The sequence below is a fragment of the Gopherus evgoodei genome, chromosome 1 (assembly GCF_007399415.2).
Source record: "Gopherus evgoodei ecotype Sinaloan lineage chromosome 1, rGopEvg1_v1.p, whole genome shotgun sequence".
In the NCBI taxonomy this organism is placed as follows: Eukaryota; Metazoa; Chordata; order Testudines; family Testudinidae; genus Gopherus; species Gopherus evgoodei.
The window spans coordinates 118,698,655-118,717,902 of NC_044322.1; the positions used below are offsets into that span (position 1 = coordinate 118,698,655).

At 42.5% G+C, this 19,248-nt stretch overlaps 1 protein-coding gene across 1 annotated transcript in view; it reads left to right on the forward strand.

Moving 5' to 3' along the window:
- AFF3 (AF4/FMR2 family member 3) overlaps positions 1–19,248 on the forward strand; it is a 525,087-nt gene that overhangs the window by 387,003 nt on the left and 118,836 nt on the right. The window contains exon 8 of the mRNA XM_030570361.1: positions 16,502–16,553. Within this exon, the coding sequence (XP_030426221.1) occupies positions 16,502–16,553 (52 nt within the window). The remainder of the gene's footprint in view (positions 1–16,501; positions 16,554–19,248) is intronic.

Below are 19,248 nucleotides of genomic sequence, written 5' to 3' on the forward strand. Positions count from 1 at the left end.
AAAGAAGATTGAGAAGTGACTTGATTACGGTGTATAAATACCTTCATAGAGAGAAAATACTAGGTACTGGAGAGTTCTTTAATTTAGCAGAGAAAATACAAAAAGAACCAACGGCTAGAAGTAGAAACCAGATAAAATTGGAAATAAGACACAGATTTGTAACTGTGAGAGTGATTAGCCATTGGCGAAAACTACCAAAGGAAGTGGTGGATTCTCCATCTCTTGATACCTTCAGATCAAGACTGGATGACTTTCTGGAAGACATGCTTTAACCAAACATAAGTTATACCTAGTCAAGCACAAGCTATGGAGCTCAATTCGAAGGTAACTAAGTGAAAATTAAGGGCCTGTGAGATCCTGGAGGTCAGACGAGATAATCTGGCCTTAAAATCTATGAATCTTTGGTTGTAACTTCTGTCACAAAATAATCCTTAGCAATGATTGGAATTCATCATTTGTATTTGATAGGGAGCATTCTCTTCACAGGTTGGCATCAAAATGGAGCACTATGGTATTTCCATATATTGTATCTGTGAGCTGCTTCACTCATTTCTTATTTATTTAAACTCAGAAACTAAATACTTAGCACTAAAAACTCAAATCCAATAATTAATTTTTCAATGTTATTGCAAGCTGTACAAAAAGGTAAAAAACAGCAGCTCCAAAATTCATCTTACAGAAAATAACCATGCAAAAGAAAAGGGATGGTTAAAGCACAGACTGACTTTGGCATAGATCATAGGGGGCTGGGCTGTTCCTGCTAGATGCAGATCAGAATGAGGGATGCTGTGAAGCGACACCAGTCCGTGGGGCGTATTCTTGGATTTCATCTATATGCAGGGAATGTTCACCTGCTACTGCACTCCTTGATGGTGCAGAACAGGACCCAGACTATGCCCTGCCTCCTTCATGCTTCTTTGGAGCACCATGATCCCTGCACAATCCTGAAGTGCAGGGAGTGCAATTCTGCCTAGTATAGACAAGGGCCTTACAAGGGCGGGAAAGGCTTCCTACATTCTTCCTCCCGCCTATTGCACATTCACAAAAGGGCTAGTCAGAATCTGGCCCCAGAAGTACGTTTTTCCAGGCCAAAGTACAGGAAGCATAGTAGGCTGGGTGTACAGTAGGAATAACATACAGTGAAACCAGTCTTAAGTATCACTCTAGAGCGAGGTGGGCAAACTATGGCCTGGGGGCCTTCAGACATTTTAATCTGGCCCTCGAGCTCCCGCTGTTGAGTGGGGTCTGAGGCTTGCCCTGCTCCACATGTGCTGTGGCTCTGCACAGCTCATGGAAACAGAAGCATGTCTCTGCTCCACTCCTACCTGTAGGGACAACCAAGGGGCTCCACACGTTGCCCCCGCCCCAAGTGCCACCCCTGCAGCTCTCATTGGCTGGGAACCGCGGCCAATGGGAGCTGCAGGGGCAGTGCCTGTGAATGGGGCAGCATATAGAGCCTCCTGGCTGCACTCCACATAGGAGCCAGAGGGGGACATGCCGCTGCTTCCGGGAACTGCTTGAGGTAAGCGCCGCCTGGAGCCTGCATCCCTAACCTGCTCCTGTGCCCCAACCCACAGCCCTGATCCCCCTCCTACCCTCTGAACCCATCGGTCCCAGTCCGGAGCACCCTCCTGCACCCCAACCCCTCATCCCCAGCCCCACCCCAGAGCCCGCAGCCCCAGCTGGAGCCCTCATCCTCTCCACACACCCCAACCCACTGCCCCACCCCAAAGCCCACACCCCCAGCTGGAGCCCTCACCCCCTCTCACACCTCAATCCCCAATTTCATGAGCATTCATGGCTCACCATACAATCTCCATACCCAGATGTGTCCCTCCGGGCAAAAAGTTTGCCCAGCCCTGCTCTAGAGTTCAACAAAAATCTGTTGGATACTGAAGGAAGTAATGGTTTTGTAATTAAAACACTGAACTGAGACTCAAATCTTGACTGAGGAGACCTGACTTGAGTTCCTGACTGCCACAGACTTCCTATATGACTGTGAGGAAGTCACTTAATCTCCCTGTGCCTCAGTTCCCCAACTGGAAAATTGGAATAATAATTCCTTCCTGCCACCCTTTATATGTCTTGTCTAATTAGACTGTAAGCTCTTCAGGACAGAGACACTCTCCTTCTATATGTTTATATAGCACATAGCATCAATGGAACCCTGCTTTCATCTGGGGCCTCCAGGTGCTACTGTAGTATAAGTTATAATAATGGAGTTAGTCATCTAGTAATAGTAGAGCAGATCTGTTCTTGTTGCACTTGAGGATTCTGTGGGAAAGTCTTTTGAGATAGGAGATTGTCCAGCAAAGGGTGATCCCTAGAACAAGTTTCAGTGTAATCTAGTGTAAATATCAGCTAGCTGGACTAATTTTCCCAGAGATTTCTAAATTACCCTGGATGGAATCTTGGCCATAATGAAATAAATGGCAGAATTTCCCTTAACTTCAGTGGGGCTGGGATTTCACCCCTCATACTTTGGCAAAATGGAAACTTAAAAGGTGTAACCTATTACAATTGCATCCAGTGGAATATTTGTATTTTAGAATGTATAAAAGGGATAGAGGCGACATGAAAGGAAGGAAGAAGAGAGAAAAGCAAAATCCCACACTCTTTCCATATACAAAGAGTAGCTGTAGTAAAACATTGCTGTGTACTCCTCCTATGGGGGAAGGGGCTCTAGGTCCAAAGACTAACCAGGAAGTGTGCTTTAGGAGCCAGGAAGAAAACCAGAATGTCCCTAAAACAGCCACTATCCTGCCCAACACACTGGAGATTGAACCAAATGCCTGAACTGCTAGAGCTTGAGTTTAAAAGCCAAGGTTCACTAGTTGGAGCCGTGACAGACTCATATCCTCTGCGGATCGGGCAGAGAAGGAGTCCTGTAACACACATTCACCAGTGGGTTACATTTGCTCCACACAACCAATCTGATCTGAGTAAATGCTAATTCAGCCTCATGTATGGACACTCATGTATGGAGGATCCGTGTTTTACAGATGTCTGCAGTTGTCTGCAATGGAATGGCAGTTTTGCCTTGGGCCATAGTACAGAGTTAAAAATGGGGGTGGGAGGTGGATAGAAAACAAATGATTTTAACAAAAGGGTGTAGTAAGAAGGGGCAGAAATAAAAATAACCTTCAGCAGGTGCACTGTCTTAGAGTGAAAATTCTGAGAATCTAAAGAATTTAAATAACCCAAGATTTGTACTGACAACAGACATATAAAGCAGCAGTTCAGTTCAAGCACTCTTATTTCCTTTCATGTTTAACAATTAAGTAATATTTTGTAATAGACAGCAGCAGACCGTTTTCAGAAAGTCAGGAAAATAAATTTAGAAGAACTGCTAATCACTCACAGCAGGAATGGAACGAATGGAGTTGGGGAGGCAAGAAATGAATTGGAAAATTCTGAGAAGCTCTTTCTAAGCCTTTACTTCCCAAACCTGTTTTCTTATGCCACCCATTAAATGATTAGCCTTGAAACTTTGGTAAGTTTCCTGAGTGAAGGAAATATTTAGGCTGGTACTTAGGAAGGAGCTTCTTTTAAGTAACTCATCAGTCTTCCCTCTCTCTCCCCCTCTGTATATGCGTTTTTATGTTGCTTCCTTGATCGTGAAGTGGGCTTATGTTAATTCATTTTTAAGTTTTTCTAAAGAAATTCTTTCATTTTTAAAGAGTTATTTTGTGCCCTTCTCCCCAAACTCTAATCTGATAGGAGAAATGAGTAATGTGTGGAAATAGATCGCTTTCTTTGCAGTCTGTCCAATTAATTAGAGATTTCAGCACATGATTGGGTTATATTTATTCTCTCTTTCTGTACCATAGTTTTATTTTTGATTCTGCATTCTGTGCCAACATGTTCAAGACCACTTGGCTTAACAGTAGTGGTACATAGCAAAAATACCAAATTGTGATGAAGCTCAAGAAAGTACTGCATTCACCTTCTGTATTTAACATTATCTATTGCAAGCAGCAATATTGAATTCAGTGGGACCTGCAGGTGCTCAGCACATCTGAAAAGAAGGCTACTTTTTTTTAGGAAATGAATACAGATTTAGTTATCTATAGATACCCAAGGCTGAAAATTTTGGCCCAAGTCTCAGGTCTACGGAGTATGTGAAGTCCACCAAACAGATGGTGTTTTCTTCCCTTCTCATCTTCTTTGGGAGAAAGAAATCTGTGGCTTTGTGCCTTTTGCCTTTGATGCCCACAGTCCATCACCAGGCTGGCTCCTAACAATTTGTCCTCGGGAAGTTTTATTTCAAGTTCTACTGGTATGAGAAAATGTCCATTGAATTATTCTGCAAGGATTGTCTTGCATTTCAAATTATGCCATCAGTGTGATGAGAATTTCACAATGCATTTAGCCAGTTTAAATGGTTTTGAACACATAGGTAGAACATCTCAGATGGATTCAATCCAAGAGAAGAAAACCTTCCTTTTACAGCAGCTATTTTTTGTTGAAATTGCTAATTTTTGCTATAGACTGTCACTTTTTCAAGCATTTAGACTCTACTTTCCATAATTAAATGTCACATTGATATATATACTTCATTCCAGCATTAAGTACATTAATACTGTATCTACCTGCTTTTACTGGCTTGACCACTCTATTTTTAATTAGCTGTGATAGTATTCTATACATTCATGTTTTCCTATGTGAGGCTTTATAATGGAACTTAGGCACAAGCTGTTTTTTTTCTGTATAGTTTAAGCTTCATATTCAAACAGTATTTTTGAGAGAGAACACATTTCAAAATCCTAGAGGCTCTGTTAAAAGCTCTAATTTGAAAATTACCCTACTGATCTAATTCTTTACAGTTCTCTTACCCATAGTCTTATCACTTTAGTTTTGCACAGAATAAAAAATACAAATTAATTAACTTTTTTTAAATTAAGAATTTGTAATTTAAGATTTGAAAGTGAAAAACTTCAGCAATTAGAATCCAATTGATTAAAAACTGTTGCTCTATAAAGCAGCTATTCTTACATTTTGTGTTAACAAACAAGCCTTTTTAAATGCTTGTTTTGGTTATAGTTGAGCATTAGCTGTACCTGGCCATCTGTTACGTTTAGGTAACCACGGTGGTAACAATAATATGTGTGTCCCTTTTCTAAAAGGAAGGAAACATGTATCTGTTTCTCATGAAGTGCTCATGTTTTGTATCAAGTGAATTTCTCCCCTTATTTAATTTAAAATGACAAACAGAGGCTGAAATTACATTTGTGATATTAGTGTCCCAATCCTGTAACCCTAATTCACATGAGTATTGCTTACTCGTGAAAATAATCCTATGCACATCAACAGGACTGTTTGCATGAGTAAGGCCTTCTGATGTAAGAGTTACTGAGCCAGGGCAGATTTCCCACTTTTCTGATAACAGATCCAAAGTTTATAAAATGTTTGTGCTTCCAGTAAAGATTTTCTTCCAGCAATCTGGAGTTGTTTTTCTTCTCCTTGTATCAGAGAATGAAATTTTTGGAAAAAAAATAAATAGTAGACATAAAGTTTCAGTATTACAGGTGAAAGGAATAGGATAATTTGGCCCATTAAGATTTTTTTCAGCTGAATAAACATAACAATGTAAACTTGAATGAGCAGTCGGTTGACAGATTTTCACCTTCAACACCTCCTCTTCATAGCAGCAAAGTGAGGACAGACACATGCATGGAGTTAAGTGACAGGCTGCAACTTTTATTGAACTTTAGCACAGCGGAGATGTAGTACCTGCCAATAACCCATACTCTCTGATACCAGGCATTTAATTGGTTCCAGTGCAGGGATTACAGGGCTCCACACCATATAACTCATAACTCGGGGTAAGATCTCCTCAGCCTCCCCCCCTGGGATTCAGTTCTCTTTGAGTCCTAGCACCTTCCCCCCTGCTAGGGGAACACAGGGTGCAAAGGAATGGGGACCTCAGACTGCGAGAGCCATGAGGTCTGACCTCGATCCTATCCCAAGGCCCATCACCAAAATCCAAGTCTTTTACCCTAGGAATCATTAATTTTATCCTTATAACCTCACTGGAAATCCACCACAAGTTGCGAGGAATAAACAGCTCCACCCCCGTACCTCAGATAGGTACTAAGCGCATTCCTACTTAACCCACTGTGGCTTGAAGGTGCTGTAAGGAAGGCAAAAAGCTCCCTGGTCCTCTACCAATTGGTCCAGGGAAGAAAAAATTCCTTCCTGACCCCAATGGGCGATCGGCTAGACCTGCAGCATCCGTCTGGCTGGATTCACATTCCTAGTTCAGGTGGGTAGGGTGGGGTTGCTGGAATGGAGCCAAAAAAGGCTCCACAGGGCCCCTGTGCTAGGTTAAATCCTGGCCTATCAGCACCCCTCTCACCAGCTGGTCATTGGGTGCCAGAGACACTTGGGGGAGGGGCTTCCTACTGTCCCTTAATGAGTGTCTCCCTCCCTTTCTTCTGGGGCTGTCCCCTTTCACCACTTGCCCCATCAAATTCCCCCACCAGTTGAGGCAGGTGGCATTTTTGTTGAGGTATTCTTCAATTATCCAAGTGAAATAAAAGCATTTTTCCACTACTGTTATCACATTGCTACATAAAAAGCCGAAATAAGGAAAATGAACGATAGAAGTGGTTCGATTCAAATGGATATACTATCATCTATTCAGTTGCTGGGACATTGTCTTGCATTAAAATAAAACTGAGTATGTTTCATGATATTATGTGTTAATGATTAACATTTTCACCGGTGATTACAAAGGTGATAATTTCTGCCTCACATTTTAAAACAAATTGTTCCTTGTGATTGTTGCAATATATAATACACTTGTGCGATAAACTGTGCAAATTATTCTCATGCTTCTCTGCTGAAGTAATAGAGCTAATAATTTAAATGAGATGTAGCGATATTTTCTCTTTCCAGTTTCAAAAGTTATTTGAGCCTCAGGCTTGAAAATACCAACAGCGCACATGCTGGAAAAATAATTTCTTCAGTTTTGGCCTAATTCAGCAAAAGAACACAAAAAATTGCCCTCATCTCATAAGCTATACTCATAATTATCAGGGTCAGTTCTCTTGTCTTTTTGTGTACAAACCAAAAAGTAGCTTGTTTAGTCAAAACAACCCCAGTAATTCTGAACATTTAACTCTTCAATAAACAATGAGTGGATTTGGGGAGGGAGGTTAAGTTAAGAAATTGGGAATACCTCAGAATTGAATTTAAAATAAATCTATTGGCCCTGGTTCTCTTATCTATGCCAATTTACATCACCAAGTGTAACAAAGTGAAGCACAGTGGAATTATATCAAAGTTTAAATGAATGCAGAACCAGGCTCACTAGTAACCTCGAACTGATCTAGATCATTCAAAGGACTGAACATGAATCTTTAAATTTCTCACAAAGCCAGAGACAAAACAGATGAGACTATAAACCAAAGAAGTTCCTACCCTACAGTGAGCCCTGTATTCAGGCCAAACGTAATCTCTTCCTGAAGTTTGGCTTTATAATTTATTCCAAAAGCAGCAGCAAAGCTGTAAACTTCAGCCTAAACTTTTTCCTTAAGTTTGGTTACCCCTAGGGTTTCCCTGCAGAAATCTCTCTGTCATAGACCCCAGTTCCTTTTGACCAAGAACAACTCCCACCTACTTCATGTTCATAGTGGAGTTAATAAGATACTCCTGCCATAGAGAATCAGCAGGAATTATTCAGCATCTCTCTGCAGAGTTCGAACACATGCTAACAGGCTGAGTCAACAAAAGAACTTTCCCATCCTGTGATAGTGACTCAGAAAACAGCCCTCAAATAACAAAAGATAATACACTTTAGGTGAGTTTTAAAACTACCTTAGACATTTGGACATCCAAGTCTCATTGAAATTAATGGAAATTGATTGTCCAAATCCCTTAGAAAGCTATTATAATTCCACTCACTTTGTTTCTATTTCTCATTATATCTAAGTCCTTCTGTGTCCCCCTCCCTCACCATAGCATCTGAGTGATACAGGCACCCACAGTTGAAACCACTTGACTGGCTACTGTAGAAATGAAGCAGCTGGTTGACTGGGCATTTTTCAATATCCAGAACCCTTACTCATTTCATTTAATTATATCTGCACCCATTGTTATTCATTGCAGAAAAAGGAATGGATATATTGTTTAATTACAGAGTATGCAAAACTCTAACTTGAGTCTTTTAAGCCTTGCAGTTCTCAATGATCTAGCACAGACTCCACTACAGATTTATAATTAAATGCTCAAACCTAACTGCTTTATCACAGATGAACCTCAGGTGTAAAATCCATAAATTATATTTCCCAGAGAACCACTTTGTTCACCACTTTCTTTTTCTGATCTTCATTCGCAAAGTTTTATTTTACTTGTCTCTTCAACTGGGCATGTGAGTAGTGATATCACTAACTGGACTATATGTCGTATATACTGAAAATGGCGTGGTGGAAAATAGATTTTGTAATTATAGACATGGTTGAAATGTCTATGCTTGTACTGTTATTTCTTCGCCCCTCCCCCCCATCTCTCTTGCCCCTCACCATAATAATTCGTCAAAGCACTAAGCAAATACTTAAGTACCATTCTGAGTAAGGATGGACAGAGGCATGACTTTATGTGTTTTGCTAAATAAGGATGAACTTAAGCACATTCTTTGCTGAATCTATAGCTGAGCACTTTTCAGATAAATTAAATACACAATGGTAAGGTATCTTTTGGACTTCATGTATTTTTCTTGTCTTCTGCCCTCCCTGCTTAAAGGAAGCTCTCCATGGGAATTTTTTTTTAAATTATCATTGTGCCAGTTACATTGGAAATGTTTTGTCAAAAAGAAGGATCTTGAAGCACGTTCAGACTCTGGGTTGATCTGAGCTTCTATGGAATCTAATGCCACAACTGAAGCTCCTCAACTTCAAATGCGTCGTCTCTGGCTCTTCCACTACATCCTTGGGTTTGAAAGCTGCAAGGTCCAAGAAAAATGTAGTGGTCTAGTATTGGTCATGGATTGAGATACAGTAACTGATGAAACTGGGACCTGATTGGATCGTGGGTTTGAAGATCAGGACCAAGGCTTTGAAATGATAATGGAAGTAAATTGGGAACCAGTGGAGAGATTGAAGCACAGAGATTAAGTGCTCACAATAGCTTATCCTCTTCACTAGGCAAAAACCACATTTTATACAAGCTGGAGCATTTCCACTGATTCAACTTCATATTTGGTGAATTACAGTAATCCAGTCAGGAGGCAGGGGTTCGGGGTGGGGGGTGGGAGGAAAATGCACCACTGTGGCCAGATCCTCCTCTAGAAATAAAAGACAGAGTTTTCTAACAAGCTGCAGGTGGAGGAAGGTTTTTTCCTATCACTAATGTTACTTGATTGTCTATTTATATTACAGTAGCACCCAAAATGTGCAGAGAGCTGTAGAGACTTATAGGCAGACACAGTGTCTGCCCTGAAGGGCAAAAATCCTAAAAAGACAAACAGAAAAAGGCTTGGAAAAATGGAGAAAACATACAAACAAAGTAGTCTTGATAAGTCAATGTTGTTACTTTTGTGTTACATTAAACATATATAAAATTACTCCCACATATATCTCCTGTATTTTAGCTTGACCCCACACATACTCTTGTAAAAACTGCTGTACACACAAATAAGAGTCATACACACAAATATTAACACACACAAACATACACACACAGAGGTGTGATGCTCATCTATAGTTTTTATATTAATAACATGTTGTTACTTTATAATAAACATAGGTAGTTTATATTATAATATAACTTCATTTAAGGAAATAGTTAAGGTTAGTAAGTGACAATGTACTTAACTATCACATAATTTGCCTAAGCTCTTAAAATCAAGAAAATGATTAGTTAATGACCTAAATATTACACTTGCCCACATATTAAACAAATATATTATTCTGATTAAGTATTTTAGAATGCATATTTCATCAAAATACCATGTTTTAATATATTATCTTTGTTAACTTGATTTCAAACTCCAGATATTTTGTTCTAAGAGATACTGTTAAATAGAAAATATCAGTTAACATATTTATCAACTGATAGCAAATATTTTTGCTAAAGTGTTTATGACTGTTCCTTCTCCATGTATTGTTGATGTTAGATACGGCGCTTTGGGGAATCACTATTATACTGTTCATATTTTGGCTGTTATCATTTCTGTCTAGGCTTTACTGAAGAGTGGTTATACAACAAGAAAGTATACACATTAAGCTCTCACTGATTTAAGTGGGAGCCACTCTTGTCTCTTTATTTATTCTGAGTTCTTATACAGCACCTATCATTGGGGTGTCTGAGGTTATGTCTGCACTACAAGGTTAAGTCAATTTAAGTTACGTCCACAATCCTCCACCACTGTAATTAAACCACTTGTTCAAGACCACACAACGGACCTTGTGATGGTGGAGCACGTCCACAGTTGGTGCTCTTGCATCGACAGAGAGAGCAGTGCACCATGGGAAGCTATCTCACTATGCAACTTGCCACCCTCTCCCACTGGGTACTCTGGGCAGGGATTGCAGTGCATCATGGTGGGCTCAGTATCCCATGATGCAGTTTTCTTTGTCCCATCATTCCATGGGCTTCCTACTATATATCACACTACTTTTAATCTCTGTCTGAAAGCATGGATCCTGCATTGGTCTCCGATCTTGTAATGAGCATTATGAATACAGTGGGTTTGATCTTTCAATATTTCATGAGCTGCAAATCTGATAATGGCACCGTGTTGTTTGCCCTGCTGTGTGCCATGGAAAGTAACAAGTCAAGATTGATGGTGGCATTCACGGAGCAGCTGCACACAGTGGACCGTCTGTACTGAGCTCGAGAAACAAGCACCGAGTTGTGGGATTGCATCGTGATGTGGGTATGGGATGATGAGTAGTATCTGAAGAACTTTTGGATGTGCAAAGCCACCTTCCTGGAACTGTATTTGGAACTTGCCCACACCCTCCAATGCAAGGACACCAAAATGGGAGGTGCCCTCAGAGTGGAGAATCGAATGGTGATTGCTATGTAGAAGCTGGCAACTCCAGACTGCAACCAATCAGTCGTGAATCAATTTGGAGCTGGAAAGTCCACCGTGGGGGTTGCAGTGATGCAAGTGTGCAGGGCCATAAATTGTCTCCTGTTATGAAGGACCATGACTCTAGGCAATGTGTGGGAAATAGTATATGGCTTTGCAGCAATGGGATTCACTAGTTGCGGCGTGGTGGTATCCCAATATCCCAATTTTGGCCCCAGACCACCTTGCAATGGAATATATCAACAGAAAGGTCTACTTTTCTATGGTACTGCAAGCACTGGTGGATCACTGGGGTCATTTTATCGACATCAATGCGGGATGGTCAGCAAAGATTCAAGACACACACCTCTTCAGGAATACTGACCTGTGTAGAAATCTACATGCAGGGACTTTCTTTCCAGACCAAAAGATTGTAATTGGGAATGTGGAAATGCCAAGTGTGATCCTGGGAGACCCTGCCTACCCCTTGCTCCTGTGACTCATGAAGCCTGACATCAGAAACCTTGACAGCAGCAAGGAGCACTTCAACAACAGGCTCAGCAGATGCAAAATGACCATGGAATGTGCCTTTGGCAGATTAAAGGGTCACTGGTGCTGCCTTTTTGGCAGGTTAGACCTCAGTGAGGAAAATATTCCCAAGGTCATAGCAGCCTGATGTGCTCTGCATAACATTTGTGAACATAAGGGGGGAAAGTTTCCGCAGGGGTGGAGCCTTGAGGTGGATCGGCTGGTGGCTGCTTATGAGCAGCCAGACACAAGGGTTATTAGAGGAATTCAGTGGGGGTCCTGTTTGAATCAGGGAGGCTTTGAAGGAGCATTTTGACAGTGAGGCCCAGTAATGTGTCTTTCTATAATTAAGGCTACCTTTTAGTCATGGGTATTTTTAGTAAAAGTCACGGACAGGTCCCGGGCAGTAAACAAAAATTCATGGTCCGTGACCTGTTCGTGAATTTTACTAAAAATACTCATGACTGAAACCTGGGAGGAGAGGGCTGCCCAGGGCCCCCGCAGGTGCTGGGGGAGGGTGGCCCAGGTGCTGGCGTAGGGAGGCAGGCAGCGGTATGTGGCGTGGGACCCCTGCTGGGAGCTGCAGGGGCAGTGCCCTGGGTGGAGGCAGCATGCAGAGCTGCCTGGCCACACCTCTGCCTAGCAGCTGAGCAAGGGGGATGTCACCGCTTCCGGGGAACCCCCCAGGTAAGCCTGCCCAGAGCTCACCTCACCACCTCCCCTGCCTCAATCCCCTGCCCCCTCCCACACCCATGCTCTGCTGCTGGGATGGGAACTGCCCCACCAGCATCTGGAGCATCTGGTTTAGGGGCTGCCTGAGCTGCCCCTGAACCAGGCACACCAGCTGCTGCAGAAGTCACGGAAAGTCACGGAATCCGTGACAAACTCGCAGCCTTATCTATAATGCATTGAGCCAATCATTGCTTTCCTGCACTGTAGTATGACCCTTGTAATAATCACTGAGTGTGCATTAAGTGTCTGCAAATGCTACTATTGCCACTGTATATGAATTTCAGAAGCAACCATGATGTGTAGGAGACCAATAAAGATTTGTTTTCTTTCCATAAGTTCATTTTTATTGAACAACAATACAAACATTTCTATTACCTAGAAGGGACATTACAATGAAGAGTACTTTTTAATGAGGTTGTCATAGCTGGGTATATGTCCAGCTGTCATTGTGAAACATGCGTCTGAGGGTGGAGTGCCTGGGGTACTGTCGTGGGCCAGGAACATGTGAGGAATGTGGTGGGGGGAGAGACTTTGGGGAGGGAATGGAAGGCTGTTCTGAATGGGTTGCAGAGGGAAGTGAGCACAGATGTGTTCTGCCTGCAATCAGGGACCTCAGCATGTCCGTTTGCTTCTCGAGAAGCTGTATCATCTGCTTCTTCCCCTGTTTCCTCTTCTGGCTATCCATTTGCAGTTTTTCACTGATGCGAGCAGAGAGCTTGGAGAGAGGCTATCAGCAGCATCAGACAATTGTAGCACTTCCCTGAACATGTCTTCCTTACTCTTCCTGGTACGTTTCCTTATCCAGCTGGGCTCCTCAGCCGGTGTGCAGGAGGAGACTCTCAAGGCCACATCTCCAAAAGCTATAGAAACAATTGACAGAGGCACTACTGTGAGTGCATGCACCGCCTTGATTCTACAAATTACATACACCACTTTCTCACTTTCCCTTGTCAAGCACACAGCACATTGACAGCCCTAACCATGGTGAGTTGGACACAAGGGGGAGGGGGTAAGATGGAACAATGGGTGTGGGGAGGTTAACAGGGGGATCACTAATCATTACAAGTGCTTAGGGACACTATTCTGAATACTGGCACTGTTTTCCACAGTTGGGGTAATAGAAGCTGATATCTTGCTCCTGAGGGTAACTAAGGATGCTCCTGCATGAGTGCAGCTGCAGACCAAGTCCATATGCTGCTCACCTGTGTGCTGCAGACATAACTGCTGATTGGCACAGCAAAGTTTCCTTCCGCAGGGGAAGAAACAAGGCAGCTCTCCCAAGGAATCTGCAGCAAAGGATTGCAGAGTACTTCCACAAAAGTTTCCTAGAGATCAGTATGGAGGATTCCTGGGACATCCCGGTGTGCATCAACAAACTCTTCCACATGTCCCCACTCTCTCCCTCTCCCCCCCTCTAGCTACTCAGGGGAGTGAGAAACAGATGCATACAGTGCTACTGTTGGTTATTTCTATCCCTCTTTTACCCTGGAAACAAAAATAGCTCTACCTTATTTCTCCCTGCAATATCACAGCACAATGAGTACTTACTGGAGCTCCCTTCTCCTGCATCCAGCATGCCAGAGCCAGAGTGTGGGACTGGTTAAATCCCTCCAGAGATTAAAACATATCATGTCACCTGTCCTCCATCCTCCTCCAACTCCAGTTCCTCATCCACTTTGTCCTCAGGGTTCACTCCACTGGCTGTTGCCTCCAGTACTCATGGAGTATCCATGGGCTCTTGGCAGTGGAGGTGGGGTTGCCACAGAGGACATAGGTGCCAACTCCGTGGGTGCTCTGGGGCTGGAGCACCCATGGAGAAAAACCAGCGGGGGCTCCGCACCACCAGCAGCCAAGCTCCCCTCTCCTCGCCTCCTTCTCCTCCCCCCACCCAAGCACGCCACGTCCCCACTCCTCCCCCTCCCTCCCAGTTCTTTCCACCGCCTAACAGCTGTTTGGCGGCACTTAGGACTTTCCGGGAGGGAGGGGGAGGAGTGAGGATGTGGTGCTAGGGGAGGAGGCAGAGAAGAAGCAGGCCAGGGGGCGGGTTATGGAAGTGGAATGGGGGTGGGGCTGGGGTGGGAAAAGGCGGGGGGGTGGGGACTTTGGGGAAGGAGTGGAATGGGGATGGTGTGAGGGTGGTGCAGGCGCAGGAAGAGGCAGGGCAGGGGTGGGGCCAGGAACGGGGGATATCGCGCACCCACCAGGCAGAGGGGAAGTTGGTGCCTATGACCAGGCATGATGTGCAGCTCCTTGTAGAAGCAGCATGTCTTGGGCAACGCACCAGACTGACAATTGGCCTCCCTTACCTTCTCATATGCCTGCCTCAGCTCCTTGATCTTGGCACAGCACTGCTGCGTGTCCCTCTCAAGCACATTCAGCTCCATGCCAGGAGCAATCTGCCCTAAGTATCGAAGTTCCTATAGCTGGAGCAGAGCTATGACTGCACAGCCTCCTCTCCACACAGACCCAGCAGATCCACCAACTCTGGCGTACAAAGTGCATTTGTGTGGGGAGCTGCCATGGGAAGATGCTATGTGAGCTGTCCACGCTGAGCAAGCAGGAAGTGGAATTTCAAACATTCCCGGGGCTTTAAATGGGGGAGGGTCGCATGCCTGTGTACCTGGCTGCAGAGCAGCAGAATTCAAAGTGGTGACCAGAGCGGTCATGATGGGCATTGTGGGACACCTCCTAGAAGCCATTTAGGGTGCTGTAAGCAACACAGTGTCTACACCGGCACTGCCTCATTCTAACTTCGTCGCAAAAAACTGTATAACCCTCGTCCAGGTGGTTTTATTGTGTTGGCGTAGTAAGAGAGTTAAATCAGCAGGAGGAGCATTGCAGCGTATACACCTCCACTGTTTTGTCAAGAAACTGTAGGGTAGACATGGCCTCAGTTTGCAGCCAGATTTTGCTGAAGCTGGCAGTTCAGTTTGAATCTCTACCACAGAGAAAGAAGCTTTGAATAAGTAGCAGTAAATCCAGAAAAAACAGCAACAGGGTTAATTAGACTGTGGGATAGTAGGAGTTACCCTTTACAGTCCAACTTTCCACTACTGCAGTTGGAGGTAGCATCAGCTTTCCCAACCTTATAAAGAGCATGGATTAACCTGGAAGCTGAAACCAAGGTATTTCTCCAGCAATGAGATGCTCTTTGTTCTGTAGCTGCAGTGGTAAACTGCTAGTGGTGCCATTAGCTGTAAGTCTTATAGAAGGGTGGCTAGGGTGTGTACTCCTTTTGGATATGGTGTTCCTTTGCCTGCTGTGTGATCTCGTGAAACATACACCCTATTATCCATTTAAGAATTAGGTTTTTCAGCCACCTCATGAGATTAGGCACAAGTACAAGGAGGTGGTTTGAGATGATTACATACATCTCCTTTATATATTTACATTCTGAGGACCACCCACATCACAGAATGCATTTAAATTGTTCACCAAACTTCCTTTTGGAGTCAAGACTAAATTATAGATTCACTTTTCCCAGACTACAAGAAAAATTTGCTACTTTTCCCATGACTATTATTAGACATTTTTTTTTTTGAAGAGTAGGATCCCTTCACTGGAGACCTTTCAAATAGTGGGGAAAATCTTCACACCTCCTAAATTCCTTTAACTGCTAGCTATTTAACTCTCGGTTGCAAAAAAATTCTAAGAGGTTGAAAACAAGCTCCTTTTTTTGCACACAAATTTAAATATTTTGGTGGTGGTTTGGGGAAAAGGGGCGAAATCCCCATTAGAAAAGGTGAGTTCTTGTATATTTTCAAATGATACAGACAAATTTTTTCTGAGCATTGTGGCATTATAGTATTGTTTTAATTATTTTGATCGATAAGCCAGCATTGCTTCAAGCCTGTAATTCAGCAAAAAAATGGCCTTTCAGAAACATGAGGTCAGTCTTATTTGATGTCACAACACTGCCAGTGTAAATATCTACTAGAAAGCTCTTTGTAAGTTCTAACCCTAACGGATTAATCTTTTCCTCTGTTGGGGAATGCACACCTGTCAGCATCAAAAATGTTCATTTATAGCATTTAAAATCTGTCATGTAATGCTTCTAATTACTGTAATCTTCTCAAAATCTATTGCTACTGTAGTAATCAGTTGGTTTCCTCAAGTATTAATAGTCATCAACGAGTTAACAAGCTAATTGGCAACAAATATAATACTTCATGTCTAATTATTTGGGTAATTAAAATATACTTTTTCTATTATTTTTTTCTCCAGAATGCTAGAAGATGACCTCAAGTTAAGTAGTGATGAAGAAGAGAATGATCAGGTATGAGCTACTGAATTCAAATGTAATTTGTAGAATGTTTAATACCAAGAATGATTGATTCAAGTAATATTACGCTATTACTTTTTAAAATATGTGTAGAGGTTATCAAAATAATCTAAAGTACTGTAAATGGAATACCAGATGTGCTTGTTTCGTGCCAGATTGTTTGTTTTAACTACTGTATTTAGTGGAAATTTGCTACACTGCTCTTGATTTATTAGCTTGATTTAATGCGGAAATATTTTTGGATGTCTGTTTTTTAAATAAAAGAGAATTCTGCATTAAAGACTCAGGTCAAAATCTTCAAACCTGGGTGTCCAAAGTAAGGGTCCTAAATCTATATCTAGCACCAAAAATAAAAATGGTCTGATTTTCCAAAGGTGCTCAGCTCCTTCATCTGCCATTGAAGTCAATGGGATTTGCAGGTGCCCAGTACTTCTAGAACCCTGGCCACTTACATGTTGGTACATTAATTTAGGTGCATAACTTTAGGTTCCCAGGTGTGAAAAGGTTGATCTCACTGCTTTTAATTTCTCATTAGTTTAGCTACATCTACACTTGGAGCTAGGGGTGTGATTCCCACTTCATACAGACATAGTAATGCTAACTCTTATTGAGCTAGAACAGTGGTTTTCAACCTATCATCTGCAGACACCCTAGGGTCCATAGTCTATGTCTAAGATTTCCAAAGGGTCTGCGCTTCCATTTGAAATTTTTTAGGGGTCTGTACATGGAAAAGGTTGAAAACCACTGAACTGGAACAGTTTTTCTCAACATCCGGTCTATGGACCAGCGCCAGTTCCTGAGATCTCCCTGACACAGTTTAGAAAGGCAGCAAGCCAGTCCTGGTATCAAAAAGGTTGAGAAACACTGAGCTAGAGCACTAAAAATAGTAGTGTCGCCACAATAGCACAGACAGCAGTGAGCAGCAGCATGAACTAGCCGCCCAGAATACAAACCTGCCTGGACCCCATGGGTATGTACTTGGGGCAGCTAGTGCATGCCGCCGCTGCCCCTGCTACTGCAGCCACACAGCTGTTTTTAGTGCACATGTTCAATGAGAGTGAGTGCGAGTATGTTGATGCAACTCAAAATCACACCCCTAGCTCATAGTGTAGACATAGCCTAAGTGTCTGTATTTTAAAACATGCTGCAAACTATAAACAAGTCACACCCTTTTGATATTTATATTAGATAAACTAATATTTCACCAATTTTGAATAAAACAGCTGGGTGATAAGAAGATTCAGCTCATGGATTAAAGTTGTTTACCATATTTATACAATTTCTTTTTGATTAGTGTATTTCATACAAGGGATCCCGAAACACGTCCAAGTTAATTACTTTTCTTGCATGTCTAGGCAGTTTAATGTACAGTATGTAGAGAGATTAGGGCAAGGTGAAATAAGGGACAAAGAGGATGTTTTGGGAACAGTAATTGAGTACAAGGAATTGTTGGGTTCAAGGAGTAGGATTTATGTGTTTTAGGAGAAAAAGTTAGGGTTTAGGAGTCACAGTAAACCATTGAGTTAAGGAAGAAGAGATGAGTCTCAATTAAGGATGGGATTTGGAGTCATGGAAACATGGGACAGGGTAGCTGTTTCTGCAAATGGTAGAAAATAGGCATATGGATCTATATCTTCCATGGCAAATGGAGATAGGGATAAGAAGGTGTATGCTAGTCAAGGAATGCAGGGTATAAAAACATAATACATTTGGGGGGGGAGGGGATTGTTGTTAATTCCTGCCTACTTCCACAGACCTGGCATCTTTTTCTCCCCATGGCACAACATCTTCAAGCTAATAATACCTTTCCTATGGCTTAGCAACTGGTATTGTGAACGTTAGCTTCTAGAATACTAAGTACCATGCAATGGAATATTACAATATTGCCTTTTTGTTTTGTATGATCTATTTCTCTGCTTACACCACCTAATATCATGTTTACCTTTTTACTTTTTAGTGTGCAGTGCATTAATGGTTTCAATGACTATTATTCTGTTGCCCCTTTTTCCTTATCAGTGTGCTGGAAGATAGCTCCATTTAGCACATCTTCCTTGGAGTGGTTCCTCTGTCTCAGACTAATTATTTTATATTTTAGACACTGACCCCCTTTTGCCATCTACAGGACCAGTCAGCTAAATCATCGATAGCCTATAGAATCTGTTTGCATCATTGTTCCTAAATATTTACTCTCCTTTTCAGTTTAATTATCTCAGAAATCCTGGAGATCTTGACCCCAATCCTGGGCTGCCTCCAAGCTGTGCTTAATGCCACTTTTGCCCTCTTTCCCACCAGTCCCAGGGTGGCCAGGAACTACGGTGTTCCTCAGTGTAAATTAGAGCATCTTCAAGGGTGTTCTGACTTCTATCATCTCCCTATGGCCTCCAGGGGCCATTCAGGAATGGAGGAACATTGCACAGGTGTGGAAGTGTAGAAGTTCCTTGACCTTGTCCCATTCTCCTGGATATATATTCTATATTGGGTCAGGAGAAGTACCGTCTATGGTGGTTCTTTGCCACCCAAGAATTTCTCTGCCATTAGATAGGTAAGACAGCATTATGGCTGCTTTGTGCCACCAAACAAGTATAAATCAACTGAAGCAGGGCTGAGGAGTTAGTCCCCTATTTTGAATGCTTTCAGCTAAATCAATGTATATGTTATGAACAACTGATTTCCTAAAACTATTCCCAGT